This window comes from Polypterus senegalus, chromosome 17 (genome assembly GCF_016835505.1).
Source record: "Polypterus senegalus isolate Bchr_013 chromosome 17, ASM1683550v1, whole genome shotgun sequence".
Taxonomy (NCBI): domain Eukaryota; kingdom Metazoa; phylum Chordata; class Cladistia; order Polypteriformes; family Polypteridae; genus Polypterus; species Polypterus senegalus.
In genome coordinates, this window is record NC_053170.1 from 59,149,013 (window position 1) to 59,176,525 (window position 27,513).

Here is a 27,513-nt window from a genome sequence, read left to right on the forward strand (position 1 = left end):
TGTTTTTGTTTTTTGGTTGCAGTGCATTTTTAAAGAGCAAAGTGCTTATAACTTGTTCATTGTTAAATTTTTTTCCTAATTTCTTACTGTACACAGAGATGTACATTCTCTGCTTTGTAACCAAGCATTTCATAAATACATCATGTCTTTTCCTAAACACACATACTGAAGCATCTAGCATGTTCTCTTTGGTTTAACAGGTTAGTACACAGCTGATCGAGAGCTTTTACCCAGCCCCCCATGAGCTTCTAAACTTGGTAGTTTTGTTTATTTCATTAAAAAAAAAAGTGTGTTTCACGCTTACATTCTGTTTTTTGGAGCTGGAGTGGATAAAGAAATCCCGTTTAGAAAGGACACCCTATTGACTCTGCCTTATGGTACAGAGAATTCCTAAACATCAAGGGCTTCAGATAGCTGTTTTACCTGGCTGAATAAAAACATTTCTAAATAATAATCATCTTTTTCAACCCCCTCCAACATACACAGTATTTAATCTTTGGAAAACATCTGGAATTAAAACACTTGGAGAACTGTATATAGATACATAGATAAAGATTTTTCCACACTTCCCACCCATTTCTATTCCAGAAGAAATACTGAAGACTGGGAAACAGTATCTAAACAATATATAAAAACATTTTGAAGTTTCTCCCTTTTAAAGATCTTATGGTACGGTAGGGGAAAGGACCTTTCACTTTAATATCTCATAGAAGGATTAGAAGGCAGTCATGCATCGAATACACTAACTTCATATGCACAAAGCATTCAGTCATTCAGCTTGAAATATTTTATTGATCATAATTATATCGTTTAAAGGTGTCCAACTATATCCAGGGCATGGTCCAAGTTGTGAATGTTGCAGTCTAGATCCAGCCTGACTGGGCTACATGTTTTTGGGAGTGCACCAGATGAACGTAGTTTTGGACAAATGCCTTTCAGGCCCCCTTGATTTTACAATCAATCCAGACCCATTAACAGCTGGGCAGATGGGCCTAAAGTGGGGAACGACAACTTGATAATTGTAATTGCTTGTAAATGTAATTGCCTATAGCACACTATTAGCACGTAGAATTATCCTGCTTAACTGAAAGAATCCAAGCCCATCTTTTATAATTCAGTGGCTAACTGATATTCTATACTACCTGAAGCTGGAAAAAATCAAATTCTCACTTAGAGGATTTGTTGAAAACTTTTTAAAATATGGCAAGATCTAACCATTTTAAAATAAGCATTTAGAAGGGACAGTCTCCTTTTTCTGATTTAAAATTTTTGCCCATACAGTTCTTTCTCTCTATTTCCTTCTCTCTTTCTTAAATGTGTGGAATGTTTTTTCTTCATTGTATAAGTTAGACTTGATTAAATGGATTGTTATTTTTCTCCGATAAAATGAAAAAAAAGTTCTATGAATTCCTGTCATATTCCACTTTGACACCTCTTTTCGTAGCATTATCCAAACTGGACTTAAACTGTTTCCTGACAGGTGCATGTAAAAAAAAAAAAAAAATCATCCAAAAGGATGCAGAACAGGAAGGCTGTGAGAATTTCGTTGAACCCAAAAGCGCAGAACCTACAAGTTAAGACCCATTTCAGCATTTGGATAAGGTGGCTGACTAGTAATATGAAGTTTGCCATTTCGTGACCGAACAAAATTCGTCATCAGGGCCAGTATCATTTAGATGGAGAGTGTCATTTATTTTATTCCAAAATACCAATGCTGTTGTTCAGTAATGAATAACTTTTATGGTGAACATCTCAACAGTTACAAGTGGTGTAATAATTTACGCATGCAGGCTGTGGTTGGTTGCGGGTTAATTTGTTCTGATGTTCTGTTTATTTTTTGCTGGTTGTACAAAGGTGCAGGTTGTCCAGTTTTTTTACTGAGAGAGACAAAATGTGCAGGTTATATAGAAATGCATGGGATGTTCAGAAAAATAAGATAATCCTGTATAAGACACTGCGGTGTGCTGGCGCCCCACCTGGGATTTGTTTCCTGTCTTGCGCCCTATGTTGGCTGGGGTTGGGCTCCAGCAGACCCCTGTGACACTGTAGTTAGGATATAGCAGGTTGGATATTGGATGGATGTATAACACATTGGATTATTCAAAAACATGTGTTTATATACACACTAGGACAAATAACATTGAAAATCTTTTAAGCGAGACAATCTGAAATGTAAAAATTAGTAGACCTCTTCAGGCTAAGATAAGATAACTGTCCAACAAAGTATTTTTGAAGTTTCTGGTCAGTTTTTTTTCAATACAATGTGGGTCTGTAGACAGGTTGTCTGTGTCAGTCCGAGAGATGCAAACAATCCTCATATCTGACCATAACCCTCTTGTCTCTATTCAACCATGTTATAAATGTGTTACATTTTAGCATGAGTTTGACTTCCCATTCTTTTCTCTCTTGCTGTGTTCTGAAGTTGCCCATAAGCACTATGACTTTAAAGTCCCTATCACTTTGATCTTTAATGATATACTTGATTTCCCAGAGTACTGTATATGGTTTCATTAAGTTGGCAATTTAAAAAAAATAAAAGAAATAAAAATAGAGCCAACTGAGACATGCAATATGTTGCCACAGTATACCTCTATCGCTGTGCTCCTCCTCCCCTACTTTAATAACACTGTATCCTTTGCTGGAGTTTTTGGATGACATCGGGTATTGATTCACTTCAGACACTAGAGTGCTTTGTATATCAAACAAAAAGTAAAGAAAGCAGACCACCTCACAGAAAGACAAAGACTAATGGCATAATTTCAGATTTTGTATTGAAACCAATCAGCAGTCTTGCCAACATCATTACTGACAATTTCAGTATAATATTTTTGTTTTTTGCTTTTTTAATTTGAGGTCCTGACATTGTAGAATTTAATAATTGCAATTTAAAATTTGTAAATATACTAAACAAATCCACACAGAGCTACTGACTAAGTGCAACAGTATGAACGCATGTGTAACTACAGTGGTGCTTGAATGTTAGTGAACCCTTCATAATTTTCCATATTCCTGAGACCTAGAACATTGTCCGATGTTGGTGAAAAGAATACAATTGAACAAATGAGACAAAAATATCATACTTGGTTATTTATTTATTGTGGAAATATGATCGATCTCGTGTCACAAATCTGTGAGTGGCAAAAGTATGTGAACCTTTGCTTTTGGTATTTGGTGTGAACCCCTTTTTGCAGCAATAACTGCAACAAAATGTTTTCAGGAGGTCTTGATAGTCCTGCATATTGGTTTGGAGGATCTTTGGCCATTCCTCCATACAGAATTGCCTCAACTCAAGGATGTTGCTGGGTTTTCTAAAATGAACAGGACGCTTCAGGTCCTTCCACAACATTTATGTTGGGTTATGGTCAGGACTTTGACATGCCTATGCCAAAACCTTAATTTTATTCTTTTTCAACCACTCTTTGGTAGAACAACTTGCGTGCTTGTTGTTATCTTGCTGCACGACCCAATTTCTCTTGAAATGTAGTCCCAAGGTCAGATGTCCTGACATTTTCCCCTTAGAATTCGCTGGTATAATTAAGAATTAATTTTCCTGTCCAAAATGGCAAGCTGTCCTGGCACAAATGCAGCAAAACAGGTCCAAAGCATGATACTACCGCCAGCATGTTTCACAGATGGGATGAGGTTTTCATGGTGGAATGCAGTGTTTTTCTTTCTACAAACGAAACACTTCTCATTTGAACCAAAAAGGTCTGTTTTGATATCAATTGTCCATAAAACATTACTCCATTAACTTTCAGGCTGTCCATATGATCTTCAGCTGTAACTGTAACAGGGATGAAATGTTTTTGGTGTTTTTTTTTTTTTTTTTTTTTTTTGGAAAGCACACACCACTGTTGCTCAGTGTTCGCCTGATGTGGAACTCAGGAACATTAACCAATGGTGAGAGAGGCTTTTAGTTGGTTGACCACTCCTGGAGAGAGTAACAGAGTAACGATAGTCAAACTTCCTCCATCTGTACCCAGTCTGTCTCACTGTGGATTGGTACAGTCCAAACACTTTATAGATTTTTTTGTAGCCTTTCTCAGAACAATGAGCTTCAACAATTTCTTTTCTCAGATCCTCTGAAATGTACTTTGTTGGTGGTATAATGCCACTGATGCTGCAAAAGCACATTTCAAAATGAATTCCTTGATTAGAACCCTGTTCTTTTAAAATAGAGTGCCCATTCACACCTGATTTTCATCAGATTGATCGACAACCATGACATTTATTGACAACACCCGACTCTAATCTCACCTTCAAATTATGTGCTAGATTTCCCATACTTTTGCCTCTCACAGATATAGATACTGGGTGATTTTTCCTCCATGAATTAATGACCAAGCATACTTTTGTCTCATTTATTTGGCTGGGTTCTCCATATCTACTGTTAGGACTTGTGTGAAAATCTGATGATGTTTTAAGTCATATTTATTCAAGAATATGGAAACTTTAAAGCACCACTGCGTACTTAATTTCTTCCTGACAAATATCAACATTCTATTTGAATTTGAATATATCCTAAAAATAAAAGTAGAGGCATAAAAATATAAAACAATGAATGTATTACAATCTAGTAAATACAAAAAATCTAGTAAATGCAAAAGGCAGTTTTATGTAATATAGAAAAATACATACTGTACCTACACTGTTGTAGTAGTTAACTTGTAGTGACTACTCACTGCCCTGCCCCTTAAAAGGCAGAAGTAACATTAAGCTTCAATATTTAAAGACAATTTCAAACCATAATATGAGCACATGAATTTATTTCCAGAAACAATGTTGGTCATAATGATCCATCTCCCCTAAAGTTAACACAGATTAAAATAAGACTGCGCAATTAATCATATATTAACCATGATTATCATTACGGCTGTGGTAATATACTAATTACAAGAAGTGACACTTACTACATTTCATTTAGTATACCTGCTTTGTCAGGAATCAAGCTTACCCAGTTACAGATTGCTCTAAACAGCAAGTGAGTATTATACTTAAGCACAGAAACATTTACTAAACCTGAATGCTATGTAAATCAGAATCAGATTTATTAGCCAAGTCTGCACACATACAAGGAATTTGACTCCAGTTTTGGTGACTCATCCGATTACAAGTTATGTAATTGACATACACATAATAGTTAATAACACAACTGAGATAAAAAAAAAACACAAGACTCTGTGTGTGTGTAAAATATATACACGCACATATATAAAGTGCAGAGTGCAACTCAGTGCAAGAAATAAATGCATGGGGGTGTTTGGACCGAGTGGGGGGTCGGGTGTAGCTAACTATTTATAAGCTTGTTTGTTTTGGCATATAAATGGTAAATGGCCTGTATTTGATATAGCGCCTAACTAGAGTTCAAGAACCCCCCTAGGCGCTTTACAACACAACAGTCATTCACCCATTCACACACACATTCATACGCTGGTGATGATAAGCTACTAATTAGCCACAGCTGCCCTGGGGCACACTGACAGAAGTGAGGCTGCCGAACACTGGCGCCACCAATCCTTCCGACCACCACCAGCAATCTCAAACACCTGGCTGATGGAAGAAGTTCTCAAAGGTTGTGGTGTGAGGTGTCAGTAATTATTTTCCTATCCCATTTCATTACTCTGGAATAATACAGGTCCTGTAAGGTGGTCAGACTGGCACAAATGATGTTTTTAGGCAAACCTGCTTATTCAGTGTAGCATGTTCTTGTCATGTTTAGTCACTAATCTGAACCACACTGTTATGGATGAGCTGAGAAAAGACTCCGTGACTGCTGTGTAAAACTGAATCAGCAGCTCCTGTGAAAGGTTGAACTTCCTCAGCTGTTGCAGGAAATACATTTGCTGTTGGTCAGGAAATTGATGATCCGTTTACAGGTAGAAACAGGGACATAAAGCTGGGTGAGTTTTGAGTGGAGGAGCTCCAGAATTATTGTGTTGAAAGCAGAGCTGAAGTCCACAAACGGAACCCTTTCATATGTCCCTGGGTTGTCAAGATGCTGCAGGATGTAGTGCCAATGTTGACTGCATCATCCACTGACCAACTGGTTCTTTCTGTAAGCAAACTGATGGGAGTCCAACAGGGGAGCTCTGATGTCCTTCAAGTGAGCCAAAACCAGTTTCTCAAAGGTCTTCATGACCACAGCTGTCAGAGCAACAGGCCTGTAGTCATTCAGTTCTGTTATACTGGACTTTTTGGGGACTGGTTTGATAGTGGCTTATTTGAAGCATAAGGGAACTACACACAACACTAATGATTTGTTGAAAATCTGAGTGAAGAGAGGGACCAGTTGATCAGCACAGATTTTAAAACCGGATGGTGAGACCCCTTCCCGACCTGTTGCTTTCTTAGTGTGTTTTCCTTTGAAGAGCCAAAACACATCCTCCTCAGAGAAATTTAATGCAGGTTAAGTATGAGAATGTGTGGGTTTTTTTAAAATGTGATTTACTGCAGTATGGGGGAATGGTTTCCTGTAATTTGTAATGTTTTGTAGTCCTTTCCACACTGACGCAGGTTCTTTGGCTAAAAACTGATTTTTTTCAGCTTTTCAGGGTAACTCTTCTTAGCCAATCTGATTTCTTTTGTCAGTGTTTTCCTTGCCTGTGTAAAGAGTGTTCTGTCCTCACTTCTGTGGGCAGCTTCCTTGGCTTGATGAAGCTGGTTGAGTTTTGCAGTAAGGCATGGTTTTTACTGTTGTTAAATTTTAACCAGGTCTTGGTGGAGACACACAAGTCTTCACAAAAGCTTGCATAAGATGTTACTATGTGTACCAGTTTATCTAAGTTAGCAGCAATATCTTCAAAGAAACCCCACTTCATACGGTCAAAGCAGGTTTGCAGCTTCAGCTTTGCCTCATTAGACCTCCTTCTCACTGTATTAATCACAGGTTTAGCAGACTTTAACTTACTGCTATAGGTTGGGAACAAATTAGTCAAACAGTGATCGGAGAAACCCAAAGCTGCATGGGAGACATGCTTTAACACTGTATAGCAATGTGTTACTGTGCTGCATAAATTTGGGAAGTTTCTACCTTATTAAAATCCCCTAGAATAATCAGAAGGAAGTTAATATAATATAAGGAAGTTAATATAATATAATAATAATATTACTCCATGCTTGTTATCTGATCAGCTAGTTTTTGTAGTGCTACACTCATACAGGCATGAGGTGGAACGTAGACACTAACCAGTATAAATGAGGAAAACTCCCCTGGTGAATAAAGAGGCTTACAGTTAACAAAAAGCATTTCTAAGTCAGGTCAGTACATTTTACTTAACACCGTGACAGCCTTCATTGATATAAAAGCAGATTCCGCCTCCTTTTCTTTTCCCTTATGTCTCTTATGCACGGTCTTTTCTATAAAGTTGAAAGCCAAGTAGATGTAATGCTGAGTCCAGGATGGATTCATTTAACCAGGCAGAAGAAAGCAGAAGAAAGTGAAAAGTCCTTGTAAGTTCTGTTGAGGAGTAACAGTTCATCCATTTTTTTGCTTAAAGAGAAGAGTTTACCAGATGTAAACTTTGGAGCGCTGTTTAAAAAAACCAAAAAAAAAAAAAACCCTGCTCTCTTAACCTAACGAGTGCACCATTGCGGTTACCCCTTTTGCAATACCTGTGTCTACATATAGTGCTGGCAACTGCTGCTCTGCCAGCTAAGATATCCAGAAAAGTTCTTAATTGTGAAAAGTCCGGTGTCAAATCACACAAAATTAATTGCCAAATATTCAAAAATTCTTCACAATTATACTTGATTAAAGTTGAACCCCATACAACAGTACAAATAAAGAAAATACTAGAGAGTACTGAACTGAGGCTGCCATTTGTGTCGCCTTGATTCTCAACAACGAATCAATCAGAGGCACTCGCATCAAATGTACAATCGCGAGTGACCATGCTTAACGCATTTTTAGGAGTCGGATCCCTAATATCTTTTAAAAAGTATGCTCTCTATCATTATCCTTTTAAAATCTCATTTCTTTCTCACGCTGGTGGCCACCTCCAGAAAAATTGAGAAATAATGTTAAACCTAGATCACCTAACACTTTTTATAGTTTTTAGTAGCAAAATAAAAAGACTTGTCCATAAATTGGAGTTATTTTGTAGCGACAATGTTGATCAAAAAAGCATGGTGTACGAACAGTTGCAACACTGCAAGCACACCCTTACGCAACTTTCTAAAACACTAACATAGTCTATTGTGTTGAGTGTGCATGAAAAATAAACAATCAGCACCAAGTTCCAGTAATGTTAGATGTATGTACCATTAGTTATCTGCTGAACGTGTTAATGCATAAGAAGCCATCATGTTTTAAACAATGTACACAATGAAAGTTATTTCCTCCTTCAATTATTTTTTCCAGTGTTTCATTGCCTTTTCTTTATTCCAAATTAAGGTGATCTAAAGCAGCCAGTACTTAATGCAACACAACCTATCTGTGCTCAAGTAGAACAGTGGAAACTGATGTGAGCTTAACAGTTCATTATTGATAAGAAGTTTATATGGAAAAGCAGACACATGCAATGCTGCACTCTTTAAATGAGAATGCCTTTTTTAAAACTAAGTGTTCCTTAACGTTTTCCACATATTTGAATAGTGAGTGGTAGTGTGATGGCAGTTTTTTTTAAAAGTTATGTTTGTTTCGGGATAAATAAACAGGAATTGTTTGTGTTATACTTAATTTTTGTTTCATAATTATTTGAATCTCATTAATTTACAGCATGTATTGTTTTACACAAACAGTGACACAAGTATTTTTTTCAATGTGCTTTATCTTTATTATAAAAATAAAAAGAGAATATATTAGACACCATATTTTTAGCTTTTCAACTAATACACAATTTACAGTTTTTACATTGACATTTTTAAAGTGGTTCCCTTAAAAATGAAGATTCTACTGTTACCATATGTACAGGTGTCCACAATACAGTACATGCAGCTGATAAACTACATATTTCATTGTAGTGCTTGCAATTGAAATTATCACAATTATAATACCAAAGGTGGTAATCCTCAATTCTTAATTTTGTCATAATCGTTCATCCATATATTAACACATAAACATAGAAGTGAACTAATATATTGTGCACTTTTGACAGTAACAGTGTTTACAATGTTAACAAATCAAAAAGGCAACAGAACCACATGCAATCTGTATTTAAGTGTCCATGTAAATTGATCTGTTAAAAAAAATCGATCATCTCCCAAGTAAGTAGAAAAGACAAAAGTATTCCAAACTGCTCTTGCTCACCTAGATTAATTTGATTACTTATCCATAGTCCCATGACAACTTTCCTGTTTTTCCTTTGAAAAAGGTGGATTGAGCCAGCTGTTCTTCACCACTACTCCTAACCAAATTATAGCATTTTTATTGAAGGGTAAATCAAATTATGGTATAAATCCTTCCTCCTTTGCACTAGACCGTGACTCGCTGCAACACTAGTGAAACTCCTCAATCTAAATCCCATATTTGTTATCTTAGTTCATTTGCCATTGACCGACTTGAACATACTTTACCTTGGTATGAATCCTATAATTAGGATTTGCTTATTTCTGCACCAGTACAATTTCTGTATACGGTTTATATTATTTTGTAGCAGGGACATATTCTTTTAAAACATTCAAACTGGTGAGTAATTATACCTAATTTCTGTAGTAAGAGGCAAATTCTGATTAAATATTTTAGGATTTTAGGATAATAAAAAATCTCAAATTATGTAGTGGATTCACAGACTTAAAAGCATGTTTGTACATTTTGATATAGATCAGTTTTAACAGCTTGCTCAAGAAGTGGTTTATTACAATTTAAACAGGCTTTTTGCAAGTCTCTTTTATTACCAGACTAGACCAATGAATAGATGTTCTGCTCAAAATGCCAAAGCATCCATTAATAGACTAATATTGTGTGCTTGATGTGTTTTGCAGGATCTGCTAATACTTGTGTTCTTTCTCTGTTTCTGTTTTACAGTATTTCTGTGCCGAGTTGGGCTGCACATTTATGGCGTTTGTGAATGTCAGCAGAGATTTCTGCCGGGCTCAGCACCTTGCCTTTGCAGACAAGTGAATTGTTTGCTCTTCGTGGCAAGACAGCAGCAGAACAGACCTGTAGACAGAAGCCTGTTGGAGTGGTGTCCTTTGGTCTAAATCAATTCTTTTTACAAGCCTCTGGCAAAGTAGTGACATCTGCCCTATAACTTCACTTTCTCTGTAATGACCAGATTATTGTACATGTCCTGAATGGGGTAAACATATGCAACTTGTTTTGATGTTCAAAGGATATTTTTTCCTTATCTTCCCAACTTTTTTTTTTCTTCTTTTTGACAAGGCAGGCAGGTTTTTAAAGTCTGCTAACTTTTTAAGCCATTTTTACTTTTGAACTACAGACTTTAAATTAAGCTATAAAGCTATACTTTGAGCCAAAGTGAGAACTATCCCATCTGTCCTGTCTTCAAAATAAATTTAAAAAAAAAATCAACTTTATTTTTGTTGAGATATATATTTTTTTTTTTTTTTTTGTGTGTTTTATTTGCCAACATGAGCCGTCCAGCACCTGTGGAAATTGTATTTGAAACAATGAGATTTTTAATCACTCACAATCCAACAAATTCTACTCTCAACAAATTTACTGAGGTAAGGTATTTATTCTTGGCTGTATGCAGCATTTTTTCATGTGATAAGTCATGTCTTGTTTACTCACTTTTTTAAGTTTGTTTTTAAGTATATATATCAATTTAAAATAATTTCATAAGTGGGTTAAGTATTTAAACGAGGGGTCTCCAACACGTCGCTCACGAGCTACCGGTAGCACGCAACCCCTTTCTAAGTAGCTCGCCAGAGGGTTAATGAATCTTACATAAATTTGAAAACTTGATTAGTCAAATTTAAGGGTGGGCGTTCTTTCCAAAAAATCATATCATGATCCACAATCTGAATTGCAATCTATCTTTTCAATGTGGAGTAGTACTCTTAAGAGAATATCCGGACTAAAACTCATCAAGACCTGAGTAACACTTTATTTTGAATATCAACCAAAGTTGAATTCAATCATTCTCTCGTTCGCTAGCTAAACGGAGTTAAGGAACACTCCCCAGAGCTAGTGAGTGAGGAGGGCCCCTCCCCTCGGCCTGCTGACTTTTTCTTGGATTCGCACAAATAAATCAGTACCGCAATCAAACTGTGATACATAGCAAAATGAGAGAAATCGCAAAATCAACCGGGATGTTCAGTGAAATTGTTGAAAAAAAACGATCTAAATCTGTTAAGTAGATCTCTTGTGAAAAACGGACAGACATACAGACAGACATTGGATTTTATCTAATATATAAAGCAGAGTCAATGTATGTTTGTTTGTCCGCCATACAAATCTGCACCAGGCGTCCAATCGCCATCAAATTGGGCATTGGGCTCCTTTGTGACCAGGAGGAGGTCATGGGGTATGTTTGGTTGGGAAAAATATTTGGGGTGAAGCGCAGGGCACCTTTTCATTGACAGTTCTCCACACGTCCCCGTAATGCCAACAGGAGAACGGCTGCTGATACAAGACTGGAAACATCTGAAGAAAGGGAAGGGAGGCTGTAGTCGATGTATGTTTGTTTGTCCACCATACAAATCTGCAACAGGCGTCCGATGGTCACCAAACTGGGCATGGGGCTCCTTTGTGACCAGGAGGTGGTCACGGGGTATGTTTGGTTGGAAAAAAATGTCTGATGAATTAGCAGATGAAACATCTTAAGAAAGGGAAACCAGACTGTCTGTCAACAGGCGAAGGGCTGCTGATGCAACACGTGGACAAATGCAGTACGATTTAAAAAATATGTCTTTCACATATAACTGACAGGTTGCATATCCTGAACATCCTGTCACTGTTATTGGCCGAATGGATCATATCTGTGTTCATTGTCGAGCTCTAAAATGGAAAGGAGAGTCACCAGGATTGTGTTGCTCAAATGGTAAGATGAAACTGCCATCTCTACTTCGTTCTCCTGAACCTGTACACTCTTTGATGTCGGGATCAACACCAATTTCAAAGCATTTCTTGAACAACATCAGGGAGTACAAATACGAGAGAATGGGTTCATGCCCACATTCAAAGTGCAAGGTCAGGTTTACCATACAATAGGATCATTACTTCCATCAACTGATGGGACAATTGAGTTCCTTCAGATCTACTTCATGGGTGACATTTCCACAACAGCGCATCATAGACACAGCAAAATGCCGAACGTGAGACTAGACATTGTGATAGATTTAGAACGATTCCTTCATGAGAACAACGCATATGTCACCCTTTTCAAGACTGCACTTCAACGTATGTCAACAGATGATTATAAAGTTGTCATAAGAGCTGACAAAATGCCACAGGGACAGCATCACCGACGATTCAATGCTCCAACGCTTGATGAGGTTGCCATTGTAATGGTGGGCAATGACTTTGGGAAGCGGGACATTATCATTGAGAAAAGGAACAGAAGTCTTCAGCGTGTGGCAGTCTCACACAGGTCGTATGATGCCCTTCAGTATCCACTAATCTTTTGGCAAGGCAAAGATGAGTATTACTTTGGAATTCCACAAACGGATCCATCTACGGGCAACTCTGTTGCTGGAAAGAAACTCCGTGCAATGGACTTTTATGATTACCGACTAATGAGTACAGTTTCTGAAGAGAATCACATCTTGAAATGCCGGCAACTTTTCCATCAATACATATTATTGAAGCAACTATCATAACAGGTTGCGCAAGACGTGAAAATGTTTTCATACCAAGAATACCGCTGATTCAGAATGATTTACCCTTTGATTTCAAACGGCTATTTCCTGTTTGTTTGGCTTTTGCTATGTCAATTAATAAGGCTCAAGGGTAGTCACTGCAAGTTGCAGGCATCAATTTGGAAAATCTATGCTTTTCACACGGACAACTCTACGTAGCATGTTCTAGAGTGGGCAGTCCTCAGAATTTGTTAATTTTCGCAACACAAGGGGGGCAAAAAAAAATATAGTGTATCCATAGGCTCTGGAATAGCCTCTTGTATTGCCTATTACAATAATATGTCAATCGGAAAATTGTTTGTTCTATTTCTATGTTGTATTTCTTTCATTTGGGAAATTCATTATATATTCCCGGGTACTGCTGCTAGTATGTTATATATTAGTAAACTTTGAAAATAATGTGCAGTTAAAGTCTCGACAGAATTCTCAGTATTTCTGGAGCTTAGTAGAGCCAGATAACTAAGAATCTTCAGCAAACAGCTCTGAAAATATCTGCTTTGTTTGGGTCTACATACCTCTGTGAGTCTGCCTTTTCTGACATGAATGTCATGCAATCAAAGTTCAGAACAAGACTGATAGATGAACATTTATGACTCTATAAGAGTGAACCTAAGTGGCTACACTCAACCATACACCTCTCTTGTTGACTCCATGCAGTGCCAGTCATTGACTAACTAAAAACACATCACACATGCAACTGGACATGTGAATACTCTTGTGAAGTGAAACAGTGACATGTAACAAAATGACAAATGAGTAAGTAATATCTGTATTTGTTAATTGCATTGTTTTGTTTTGACAGCATTCATGTTTTAATTCAATAGTGTACAAAACGCACTTGCAGGTGAACTAAATATTTTTGTGATGTTTTAATGCAAAATGTGAGTTGTGGACACCAACATTTTGTAAATTTTCTGGCAAAACAAGTTTATTCAGTTTGTTTGAGTTGAAATAAGCTATGAGAATAAACATTAGAAAACATGAGTAGTTCTCGGCCATTTTCATTTTGTAAAAGTAGCTATCGCTTTGGGGAGGTTGGAGACCCCCGATTTAAACATTCTAGGATAATAGTGTTCATTCACTTTATTTTACTTAGTGTTGAATTTTTATTTTGAAGTTACCATACCAAAATATATTCTGTTAGCAAAACATTGCAGATAATAAGTATTTTGATCTTCATCTAAAAATATGAATATGTCATTATTTTAGCATGAAGGTAGTCATATTGTAATAACATTTTCCAAAAACCAGGTCAGGGTCAAGGGGAGATGAAAGTGTCCTGACCGCATTGGACTCAATGTAGGAAACAATCCTGAACGTTGTTAGTTGCCTAGTGATGCACACGCCCATACTTTCACTCAAAAATTGTTAGTTTGGAGCAGTGAGACTTGAATAGCCCATGCATAAGAACAGTAAACCCATAATGAGCAGAGGAAAAGCAGGTAATAAGAGTATGGACAGGCACAAAATATATATATTAAGAACAATATATACATTTATTATCTAAACTGGTTTATCCAGAGCAGGACCACATGAAACCTGGAGCCTACCCAAGCAGGTTTGGATGCAAGGCGGGAAAAATCCCTGGTATGCAATATGTATGATATGCCTGATGTTGATAAGAACAAAAAGAATATGGTATTTAAACTATTTTGAGAGCGAGAAAAACATTGAAAAAATGGGGACAGGTCATTTAAAACTTAATTCTCCTACTGGATTATTTTCATAATATCAGGCATTTTGAGCTGTGAATGTTAACTAAAATAGATACAGTGCATCCGTAAAGTATTCATAGCACATCACTTTTTCCACATTTTGTTATGTTACAACCTTATTCCCAGGGGTGTGGAAATCAAATTTGTTTCTACTTGTCCACGGACAAGTAAACTTAGAAAATCCACTTGTCCGCCAGTTAAATTCACTTGCCCATTAACAAATAACATAAGTGAAAAATAGTTTATTTTTTCTGATCTCTTTTATTGATACCAAAACTGCCTTCCATTTTAAAACTGAAAAAAGTTCTTTCAGGGAGTAGTATTTTGCCACCTTGCTCTAGAACATTTTATAAAAGATTCCCTTATTTTAACTGGCTAATAAACAATGCCTTCATTATAGCTACACTAGTTATTTTTTCATATGTTACAGTTACATAACAGAACACTGTCCTGATTCATTTTCTGCCATGTTCTTCAGCTTTTGTCTTGCAACATCTTCTCCCCCAAGAATCTTTACTATCTCAGACAGCATGGGCTGAATGCTGTTCATTTCTGCTTGAGCTGAACTGCATGGTTCCTGGACTGATGGTCCTGCAGAAGTGAATGCTTATGACTTTTCAGGATTTTTATGAGTGATGTGCCTGTTGCCAGGTGACAGCCAGAATTCCACAGCTGGTCGTGGGTCAAACTCTTCTAAAGAAGCAGTATTGAACAGCCTAGCATAACACTCAACATTTCGAGCGTTCAGCTTTGGAAAACGCTTTTTCAATTGAACCAACTTTTTTCTTACTTTTAGACTCGTGTCTCTATCTGACGTACTAAACCCCCAGTTCCTATCCTTTTTCTTTCTGCACATAACCAATCACCACACGATAAACGTATTTGTGAAATTAAAACTAGTTATAAGCTTAGACCTCTGAATGGATGGCATAATTAAACATGTATAACGAAAATTGTTTTTAAAGTTCTGAAAACTGGGGTCTAGGTTTATAACTTGTTTTAATTTCACATAAACCTCTCTACACTGAACGTAGACCTGAGAACCCCATAATGCAAGGGAGTAGCACTACAGCCACGCCACCGTGCCCCCCGCCACCCATGTCTAATACATGCTTTAATGCATTTCATCGTGAAAAAGATATCAAGTATTTATCTTAGTATTCTGAATGATCATTGAGCAGGAATATCATGAAGTCAATGTGCGGCGATTGCTGCCGGCGCCTCTCATTGCAAGAGAAAGTCAGTTTAAGAAGCGCAGAGATTAACAACTGGGTCGTGGAACACTTAATATAAAGCATTTAATGTGCTACATTAATTTATGACGGGGTTTGAGAAAATCTAGTAAATGAAACATTCATTTTAAAATGAAATTTAGTTTGCGGCATTCAACTGACAAAATAAACTACGAGAATAAAGTCAACATGTCGACTTTAAGCTCGACATTTACATTTTTTTGTCTTCACTGTGTCTGTATTTTTTTCCACAGTGGCCTTACTACGCTTTCCTAGGTTCTTCAAGGCCTGTTGTGCCAGTTTTAATCAAGAAATGATCCATTTCTCATCCGCGATGCTACTTACTTCAGTTTCAACAACACGCATATAGTGAGAACAACTTGCTTACCGCAGTGCATTATGGGTTACCCAGGTAATTCCTAATGACGTATTCGAAATTCAGCAAGAGGTTACATTTCCCAAGAAGTAAATATATTACCGATGTTGTCGGGGGGAAAAAAAATAATCGCGTCTAAGTGAAGATTTTTATTGATATTTCATAACTTTTGGAAACCGTTAGAATGTTTTCTTTATTTTTAAAAAACTGACAGCGCGAAACTAACTTGTTTTATATGAAAAATTATCTAATCAAAAGCGATCTATAGACAGCTCATAAAAATTGATGTCACGCAGTAAATTTCTTAACTCCTCAATATATCACAACCTACGCGAAATCGCAAATTTCAGAAAAGATCAAATGCCTAACAAGCTTTATGTGGCGAAAACAATTGCATTGTAGGTGAAATGACCGCATTTTTATATAGAAAAAATTTAATTTTAATATATAAAAGTTATCGATTATAATGAAAAATCATCAAATTACATCGTAATGTCGGCATGAAAAAAATGACCGCATCTTCAAGCGTGTAAATAGTAGGGTAAAATACTTATGTAAGACCACAAGAGTGCTTCCCCTTTGAAAAATCAGCCATCATTTTGTTAACAATATTGAATACCAATTTGAGACATGAAAAACATGCCTAAGTAAACTGTTTCCGCACGAAGTACGTACCCAAATGTTTATAATTTGAAAGTAGTGGTAAAAATGTGCCCTGCACTGCACATGTAATCCTTTTTTTCTCCATAAAAATTGCACTTGTCCCCGGACAACTGAAACCAGAAAACACGCTTGTCCGACGGTCAATTTACCCGTGTCGGACAAGTCGGGCGTTGGATTTCCGCACCCCTGATTCCCAAATGGATTAAATTCATTTTTTCCTCCGAATTCTACACACAACACCCCATAATGACAACGTGAAAGTTTATTTGAGATTTTTGCTAATTTATTAAAAATAAAAAAATTGATAAAGCACATGTACATAAGTATTCACAGCCTTTACCATGAAGCTCAAAATTGAGCTCCGGTGTATCCTGTTTCCCCTGATCATCCTTGAGATGTTTCTGCAGCTTAATTGGAGTCCACCTGTGGTAAATTCAGTTGATTGGACATGATTTGGAAAGACGCACACCTGTCTATATAAGGTCCCACAGTTGACAGTTCATGTCAGAGCACAAACCAAGCATGAAGTCAAAGGAATTGTCTGTAGTCCTCTGAGACAGGATTGTCTCAAGGCACAAATCTGTGGAAGGTTACAGAAAAATTTCTGCTGCTTTTGAAGGTCCCAATGAGCACAGTGGCCTCCATCATCCGTAAGTGGAAGAAGTTCGAAACCACCAGGACTCTTCCTAGAGCTGGCCGGCCATCTAAACTGAGCGATCGGGGGAGAAGGGCCTTAGTCGCGGAGGTGACCAAGAACCCAATGGTCACTCTGTCAGAGGTCCTCTGTGGAGAGAGGAGAACCTTTCAGAAAGACAACCATCTCTGTAGCAATCCACCAACCAGGCCTGTATGATAGATTGGCCAGACGGAAGCCACTCCTTAGTAAAAGGCACATGGCAGTCTGGCTGAAGTTTGCCAAAAGGCACCTGAAGGACTCTAAGACTATGAGAAACAAAATTCTCTGGTCTGATGAAACAAATATTGAACTCTTTGGTGTGAATGCCAGGTGTCACATTTGGAGGAAACCAGGCAGCGCTCATCACCAGGTCAATACCATCCGTACAGTAAAGCGTGGTGTTGGCAGCATCATGCTGTGGGGATGTTTTTCAGAGGCGGGAACTGCAAGACCAGTCAGGATAAAGTCCTTGAGTGGCCCAGCCAGAGCCAGACTTGAATCCAGTTGAACATCTCTGGAGAGATCTTAAAATGGCTGTGCACCGACACTTCCCATCCAACCTGATGCAGCTTGAGAGGTGCTGCAAAGACCGATCCAACCTGATGGAGCTTGAGAGGTGCTGCAAAGAGGAATCGGCGAAACTGGCCAAGGATAGGTGTGCCAAGCTTGTGGCATCATATTCAAAAAGACTTGAGGCTGTAATTGCTGCCAAAGGTGCATCGACAAAGTATTGAGCAAAGGCTGTGAACACTTATGTACATGTGATTCCTCAGTTTTCTTATTTTTAATAAATTTGCAAAAACCTCAAACTTTTTTTACGTTGTCATTATGGGGTGTTGTATGTAGAACTAGCCAACCAGCGGCGTACCATACGCCGCATAATCAGGCCGGTTTTTTAATGATTTTTAAACAAAGCAAGAAAAGTAACATTTGAAAAATCGGTGATGTAATAAAGCAGCAAGAAAAGCAACATTGTAACAATGCACGGAACGAACCAACACACAATCGTCCGTGACTGAAAACTGGCGGACCGTCCTCGCGCCTCCTCCTGCCAGACGGAGGGATGGGGGTGCACGGCGCGGAGGTTGGAACGGGAGGAGAGGACAAGGATGTCCATTCAGCTCTGTCCCTCATGCTAGTCTGCTGATTTCTCGTTCAGTATGCACTGCCCGCTCATGTGCCCACCTCCAACTCGTCACTTGAGTCGTCATCTTTATACAGTCCAGATGTACATGTGACTGAAGTAGACTTTTCATTGCTCTGTGTGGATCTGGCTGCTTTTCTATATATAATCCACTAAGAAAACCCGGCCACGGTACTAGCGAGGTGGGAGGGGGGTGTGAACAAAGGATTGGGACGTAAGCAGTGGGAGCGTATGAGTCGCACTTAGTGGGAATTCCACGGTTTGCAGCCGAATGGGGTTCAACGGCTTACCCACGCCGGGTAGACACACGCTCAATGTCATGCATAATTATTTATTGAATGCTAAACACTTCTGGAAAGACGTGGTTGTCTAAAACGGGTTGGTGTGAGAATACAACAGTAAGCGAATGAAAAGATGGAACTCTGGAGAGAGCAAAATACAACACAATAGTGAACCAGCGGCATTACAAACGCCGCATAATTATTTATTGATAGAAAACTTCTGGAAAGACACAGTTGTCTAAAAAGGGAGGGTTTGAGGATACAACAGAAAGTGAATGAAAAGATGGAACTCTAGACTTTTCATTGCTCAGTGCGGTTTTGGCTACCTTTGTATATATAATCCACCAAGACACCCGACCACGGTAGTAGCGACTTGGGGTTGTGTGAACAAAGTGCAGGGGTATCTAAGAAGACGCATGTTTGTCGCGGATGCGAATTGCTGTATGTAGCGTGTAAAACAGTTTGGTATGGTGCACGCGGTCATGCATCGTAACAAAAACTTGGTTTTTACAGACTGCTTACTTCATTGTGTTTTAACCTCAGTTGTAAAGGAATGTTTTAAGGACCCTATGGGATACCCCTCGATTTTGGCTGCTTTTCTACATATAATCCACCAAGATACCCGACCACGGTAAGAGGGGGGTGTGCACAAAGGGTAGGGACGTAATGAGTGGGAGCATATGAGTCACACTTAGTGGAAATTCCACGGCTTGCAGCCCGAATGGAGTTCAACGATTTACCCACGCCTCTCTGCGCTGGGTAGACACACGGTCAATCTCGTGCATAATTATTTATTGAATGGTAAACAGTTCTTGAAAGACACGGATGTCTAAAACGGGTTGGTGTGAGAATACAACAGTAAGTGAATGAAAAGATGGAACGCTGGAGAGAGCAGAATACAACACAATAGTGAGCCCGCGGCATAACAAACGCCGCGTGGCTCAGACATGCATGTGGACTCTTGCCACAGACGAAAAGGACTAACTGGGTGGTCGGTAAGTTTTTGCGTCTGGGCAAATGGGCAGGCAGTGTGAATGCCTAGAGAGCGAGGGTAGACACCAGCCGGTGAAAAAGGAGTGTTGGTGGGCAGGAAAACATCTTCCATGTTCCTGCAGGAGCATCTAAGAAGACGCATGTTTGTCGCGGATGCACATAGCTGTATGTAGCGTGTAAAGCAGTTTGCTATGGTTCACGCAGTCGTGTGTCGTAACCGAAAAGTCGGTTTTTAAAGACTGCTTACTTCATTGTGCTTTAACCTTAGTTGTAAAGGATTTTTTTAAGGATCCCATGGAATACCCCTCGCAAACTGTTTCACACGCTGCATATGGCGATTCACCTCCGCGAGAAACATGCCTCTATGAACAGTCAACGTAGCTCGGAGGTGCATGACATGCACATGACATTAACCTGACCTGCACTGCATGTGGCCTCTACGACAGACGAATATATATGACACCATTTTTTCTGTGTCGTCGTCCGAGTTGGTGGGCGTGGCCCAACGAGTCATCGTATCCAATGGGCTTGGAGTTGGTGGGCGTGGCTCCTTCATGCGTGCGCCATAGGTGTCTCACTTGTCGGCGGCTTAGTGAATCCACGCCCCTGCCGGCTTGCTTTCCATGGTTGTCTTGTCTTAGTTTTTCACACCACTGTATATAATTCACTATTTGCCCCTTCCTGATTTCTTATTCTTTTGCATGTTTGTCACACAAAATGTTTCTGATCATCAAACACATTTAACCATTAGTCAAATATAACACAAGTAAACACAAAATGCAGTTTTTAAATGATGGTTTTTATAATTTAGGGAGAAAAAAAACCCAAACCTACAAACCAAACTCTGTGTGAAAAAGTAATTGCCCCCTGAGCCTAATAACTGGTTGGGCCACCCTTAGCAGCAATAACTGCAATCAAGCGTTTGCGAAAACTTGCAATGAGTCTTTTACAGCGCTCTGGAGGAATTTTGGCCCACTCATCTTTGCAGAATTGTTGTAATTCAGCTTTATTTAAGGGTTTTCAAGCATGAACCACCTTTTTAAGGTCATGCCATAGCATCTCAATTGGATTCAGGTCAGGACTTTGACTAGGCCACTCCAAAGTCTTCATTTTGTTTTTCTTCAGCCATTCAGAGGTGGATTTGCTGGTGTGTTTTGGGTCATTGTCCTGTTGCAGCACCCAAGATCGCTTCAGCTTGAGTTGACGAACAGATGGCCGGACATTCTCCTTCAAGATTTTTTGGTAGACAGTAGAATCCATAGTTCCATCTATCACAGTAAGCCTTCCAGGTCCTGAAGCAGCAAAACAACCCCAGACCATCACACTACCACCACCATATTTTACTGTTGGTATGATGTTCTTTTTCTGAAATGCTGTGTTCCTTTTACCCCAGATGTAACAGGACATTTGCCTTCCACAAAGTTCAACTTTTGTCTCATCGGTCCACAAGGTATTTTCCCAAAAGTCTTGGCAATCATTGAGATGTTTCTTAGCAAAATTGAAACGAGCCCTAATGTTCTTTTTGCTTAACAGTGGTTTGCGTCTTGGAAATCTGCCATGTAGGCTGGTTTTGCCCAGTCTCTTTCTTATGGTGGAGTCGTGAACACTGACCTTAATTGAGGCAAGTGAGGCCTGCAGTTCTTTAGACGTTGTCCTGGGGTCTTTGTGACCTCTTGGATGAGTTGTCTCTGCGCTCTTGGGGTAATTTTGGTCGGCCGGCCACTCCTGGGAAGGTTCACCACTGTTCCATGTTTTTGCCATTTGTGGATTATGGCTCTCACTGTGGTTCACTGGAGTCCCAAAGCTTTAGAAATAGCTTTATAACCTTTACCAGACTGATAGATCTTAATTACTTCTGTTCTCATTTGTTCCTGAATTTCTTTGGATCTTGGCATGATGTCTAGCTTTTGAGGTACTTTTGGTCTACTTCTCTGTGTCAGGCAGCTCCTATTTAAGTGATTTCTTGATTGAAACAGGTGTGGCAGTAATCAGGCCCTGGGGGTGGCTACGGAAATTGAACTCGGGTGTGATACACCACAGTTAGGTTATTTTTTAACAAGGGGCCAATTACTTTTTCACACAGGGCCATGTAGGTTTGGATTTTTTTTCTCCCTAAATAATAAAAACCATCATTTAAAAACTGCATTTTGTGTTTACTTGTGTTATATTTGACTAATGGTTAAATGTGTTTGATGATCAGAAACATTTTGTGTGACAAACATGCAAAAGAATAAGAAATCAGGAAGGGGGCAAATAGTTTTTCACACCACTGTATATAGATTCTGAGGAAATAAATGAATTTAATTCATTTTGGAATAAGGCTGTAACATAACAAAATGTGGAAAAAGCGATGCACTGTGAATACTTTTCAGATGCACTGTAAATTAATAAATATAGCATAAATCCAAAAACACATTAGTATGTTTTAACTTTTCATCACTTGGCAGACTCTCTTTCCCCACCTACCTGTAGTTCAGTAGAGACATTGCAAACTCAGGAGTTTTACAAGGTTTGTATCACTTCATTGTTAAACAACGCTTTTAAAGCAATAGTGATTGGTCAGCAACAATATGCTGATCTAGTATGATGACATAGTCTCTCGATTAGAGCCATTTTATTTTCAAAAATCGTGAGTGGTCTCCTCTGTCTCATGTACTCAGATATGGGGGGATGGATATTTGAGAAGTAAACTGCAAGACAATGATTATATTATGGACATTAAAGTACCATCAACATCAAATCAATAATATGTTGATCAATTATTATAAAAGTAAAGTTGAATAAATCTGACTCTGCAGCTGCATGAATAAAACAATAATTGAGTATGTGGTCAGGTAAAGTACCTCTTCCAGCTGATGGATTTGGCCCAAAAGTTAATACAGTTCCAAAAAAAGAAAAGAAAAGGTATTTGGACTTGAGGAGGTGTAAAATGTCAATATTCATCAATTTCGAGGTTGAATTTTTTTCATGATTACTATACTTTCTCTGTACTTCGCATACTTCGTGTGTGAAGTGGCAGGTGAATTACTGTCAACATAAAGCAGGCACCTGAGAAATAAACTGAAATGTTTCTCACTCGTGATTTTTCTGCCCGTACGGTAACGTTTTTGTTGACCAGCACATTCCAGTTTCAGGCATTTTGAATTGCATCTTGATATACAACAAGTGCAAAGAAAGGCAGCACATAAATCGCTCTCTTTTCCACGCGCTTTACTCGTGTTTTCAGCTCACTCTGTCACCACAAATGCTGTGTGAACACCCTTCCTCCTTCACCAGCCACCATTCTCACTGGATGAATATATGCAGGCGGCTCATGGTGGATGACTTTCTGTTTTAGAGTTAAAAAGTTATAAGGGTTAAAAACTAACAGCAAGAATATTCATTCAAAAATGAAAACAAATTATTTTTAGTAAATTATTTTATTTCAGTTAGTCTTTCCAACTACTTTTAATAGTTTGTTTAGTTTTTCATTTCGATTTTGTTAACTATTTTATTTCAGTTTACGAAAATGTTTTTTAATAATAGTTGCAGTTTTGATTTTAGTTTTTGTTATCACTGAGGACACTGAATGCATGAACTAGCAATGTGCTACCCTGTCATTTGTTAAGTTAGATATGTTTTAAAGTCATGGTGTTCAGTATTCTTATTACCTTTTGTTTGTAAACTGCCCTTTGTTTATTTACATGTAAGCCTGGGTGATGGTTCTAAAGTACTTTTAAGTAATGGTCAGGAATATTCTTCAGTAAGGTCCTTTATCATTTGAGGATGTTCTGTCTGTCTTCCTGGTCAAGTTTGGGGCATTCACACCCTCAAGGATACTTATTTCCTGCACATACATTCCAATCCCTGACATCCAGGTGCTCTGTAACTTCTCTCTCCTTTTTCTTTAATCTTCAACTTAAATCAATCCTCTGGTCATGTGGAATATCTCTGTCCTTACTCTTACATGTTTGCTCACTCCTTGCTTTCTCCTGCATGCAACCAGGGGGTCCTTTTGAAAGGGAGAGGGTTCTTTTCAGACGTTTGTGCACACATAATTGCTTTCCCTTTTACAAGGCGGTACAAACATATAGTACTTCCTACAGTATTTTTTTTTTGTCTTGTTTGTTTGGGTGTACCGTTGATAGTTTTTCCCTGATAATTATGACTTAAAGACTTTTGAGGTGTGACAATAATATACCTCAAATTTAAAGTAAAGCACAATTTTGTTTGGAAACATAGGAAAAGTGGTGTGCCTTAAATTAGAAGCAATTTAATATATTTACATTTTTTTGTGAAGCTGTTGAGGCAAGTGTTCATTAAATGTACCCATCAGGCACAAGACAGAAACTAGTTCAGCCCAACCAAATTATAAAATGTAAACTTCACAACATTCCAGTGTTACCAATCTGCTAAAGAAATGTAGCTGTACATTAACTGGCAGGTTCTGAATTGTGCAGTACATGCTGTGATATATTCACGATTACTTTGTCTTTTAGGTTGAATTAAAAAAAATAACTTTTTGAAAGGAGCAAGTCTCCTGCAACTGAAATTGACTGCACTTTGAACATTTCAAAAAGTGTTGCTTGATTTAGCCTAACCAGACAACCGTGCCTCATGCATTTTATTTTGCATTTAGCAAACTGGTTTATTCAGATCTCACCCAAAAAAATATACACCCATGTAAAATTTGTCATTTATCTGTTCTCCATTCATATCTGGGCTTGCTATAAAAATTCCCTAAAGAAATGTAGCTATCCATCTCTCATGTGCCAACTAGTTTAAATGTCCTGAAATTAACTGTTCTTGTACCTTTTGATTCTGAATTGTACCAAATGTTTCCTGGATGTATGATGTGGATTAAGCTTGTTCAGTAATCAGACAGATATTTTATTCTTGGTTACTTACTTTTTTTCTGGGTGCATTGTATTTGGAACAATACAGCTCAACAAACGGCTGTTATGTGTCAGCTGCAGTCCAACTGCAGGTGTTGGTTCACAGTAATTTAATTTCGACTGTAGGTTTTTTTTTTTTTGTTTGTTTTTTTTTTCTTCAAATTTTGGCATCTGGTACACAGTCCCTTTTTTCTTCCAGCCAGTAAGTGTTTTCCGCTGTGCCCAATATGAACATGGTTTCTTATTTAGCAGTTACTTTAAGGACTGAAACTATAGAAATCCAACATTCGTGTTTACATGTTTAATATCCAAACTGTTAGGCACAAGGATGACATACAAATTCGTGAAGCGTTCCAAATTGAAAAAGATATTTCAAAACACTGAAATAAGTATTTCAGACGCCTTTGTTGTCAATAATAATTAGACAACGGGATAAAAATACTGAAGAGAGACATCAGAGGTAAAAGTGAGGTGAGAAATGAAAACTGCTGGACTACATGTGAGCTGGAGAATTACAAATAAACATGCTTATAAACATGTAAAAAATGACAGAGGATGTTTTGGGTATGAAATTTGTTATAAGTGTGTGACAGTGCCACATTAACTGTTATAAATTAACATATACCTAAAAAAATGCATTTTAGGATTTTGTGCCTGGGGCCATGTTAATCATCTCTGTATTTTTCCAGTGTTAGCGTACGTGTTTCAAAGCAAACAGTGTTTTGAAACATCTGTTTCACATTTTGTCCCCCTTTGGTTTCTTAGACATTGTGACTGAAACCATGTTTCCTCTTTCTCTGTTTTTCTTGTAACTGTGAATAAAAGATACGCAGTTTCTCTGCAGTGCACACAAACCGCTAAAGTATATCACTGAAATTTAGCAACTTACCACCACTCTTATCTCATTCTTAAAATAATTTTTGATACTAACTCGCACCCATAAAAATACGTGTTTAGTTAACCACCTATTTTAAACGGGCTTGAATAATTGAGAGAGAGAGAGAGAGTGTGTGTGTGTGTGTGTGTGTATGTAGTGGCAAGAAAAAGTATGTGAACTCTTGAAATAACCTTCATTTATGTATAAATTTGTATTCAAATATGGCCTGATTTTCATTTAAGTTACAATAATGAACAAAAGCAATCTGTGTTAACTAATACCACACAAATTTTAAACCCCTAGCCTAATGACTTCAATAAAAGCTAATAGGAGTTAGCAAACCTGAAGTTCAAGCAGTAAAACTAAATTGGGGATTTGGTTTAGATCTACTTTGATTTATGAAAAAAGACTTGCATTTTGAGTTTGCTATTCACAAGAAGTATCCACTAATGCGGTGTGTGTCGTGAAAAAGAGCTCAAAGAAGATGTACAACCAAAAAATTTTTGCATAAAGTTGAGAAGGTTCTAGAGTAATTTCTAAGAGTTTATATGTTCATCAGTCCACCATTAGTGATATTTTGTATAAATGGAGATGCTTTAGTGCCTTGGCTATTCTTCGAGAAGATGACTCAAAATGTGCAGTGACGTGAAAAAAGAACCCAACAGTAAAAGCTAAAGGCCTATAGTAATCATTGGAACAGATTAATATCTCTGTTGATAAGTCCACAATATGCAAAGCATTAATAGGCTTGGTTTTCATGGCGGGACACCAAAGAGGAAACGGTTGCTTTGCAAAAAAAAAGAAATACGAAACAGCAGCCTGAAAATATCCCAACAGTTTAGTGTAGTAAAGGGATGCTTTGGCTTTGCTGGCCCTGGAAAACTTGCCATCATTGTGGAGAAAATGAATTTGCAGGTTTATCAAGGTATCCTACAGGATAATATCAGTAAGGCTGTCTGCCAGCTGAAGCTCAGCCTAAGACAGAATGGCTAAAAAAAAATAAAGAAGCCTTTTGGTGTGGCCCAGTCAGATCCCAAACCTTTACTCAGTCCCGATCCTGTTGAATGACTTTTGAGGACCATTCTCACTGGACATCCTAAAAATATGGCTGAGCTGAAGCAGTTCTCTCAGGAAGAATGGTCCAAAATTCCTCCTGAAAGTTGTGCAGGTCTGATCTGTAGCTATAGGAATTGGTTGTTAGAGGTTATTTCTTTCAAAGAAGATTTGATCAAGTATAACCCAAGGTTTCAATTTCTTTTTGCACATGATATGAATATTTGATGGGTGTATTCAATAAAGACATGAAAGATTATAATTGTGTGTTGTTAGCTTAAGCATATTATACTTTCTACTTAAATGAAGATTTGATTACATTTTGTGACTGATTAATACAGAAAACAAGGTAATTCCAAAGGGTTCACATACTTTTTCTTGCCACATTATATGTGCCTGTGTGCTGTAATGGATTGCTGTCTCATCCAGGTTTTGTTCATAGTTTGCATTTGGTCCTCAGAGGACACTTTTCTACATATATATTCAAAATTACTGTTTTCAATTAAGTATTTTCATTTTTGTTGTAGGAACTAAAGAAATATGGAGTGACAACATTGGTCCGTGTTTGTGAAGCTACCTATGACAAAGCGCCAGTTGAGAATGAAGGAATTCAGGTCTTGGTAAGCATGCATTTTATATTATTGATGTAGTGACCTATTTGTGTGTGTTCAGCAGAAAAATGAAATAAAATAAATGATTTTTTTCTTACCATTATAATGTAAAGAGAAGGCATCAGCCTTTTGATCCTGAAATAAATTTATTAAATTATGACCCACAAAATAAACACAGCTAAGTCAAGTAAAGCCAATTTAACTGTTTTTAATGTATTCTTGATTGTTAATTAACATCCACATAAAATATGTATGA

General features: G+C 37.9%; 1 protein-coding gene across 2 annotated transcripts in view; it reads left to right on the forward strand.

Annotated features, from left to right (window-relative positions):
* The window catches only part of ptp4a2b (protein tyrosine phosphatase 4A2b), an 84,788-nt gene that overhangs the window by 31,926 nt on the left and 25,349 nt on the right, over nt 1–27,513 (forward strand). For both annotated transcript variants that reach the window (XM_039739163.1, XM_039739164.1), the window contains exons 2-3: nt 9,965–10,626; nt 27,174–27,266. In XM_039739163.1, coding sequence (XP_039595097.1) covers nt 10,531–10,626; nt 27,174–27,266 — 189 coding nt within the window. In that variant the 5' untranslated portion in view covers nt 9,965–10,530. The remainder of the gene's footprint in view (nt 1–9,964; nt 10,627–27,173; nt 27,267–27,513) is intronic.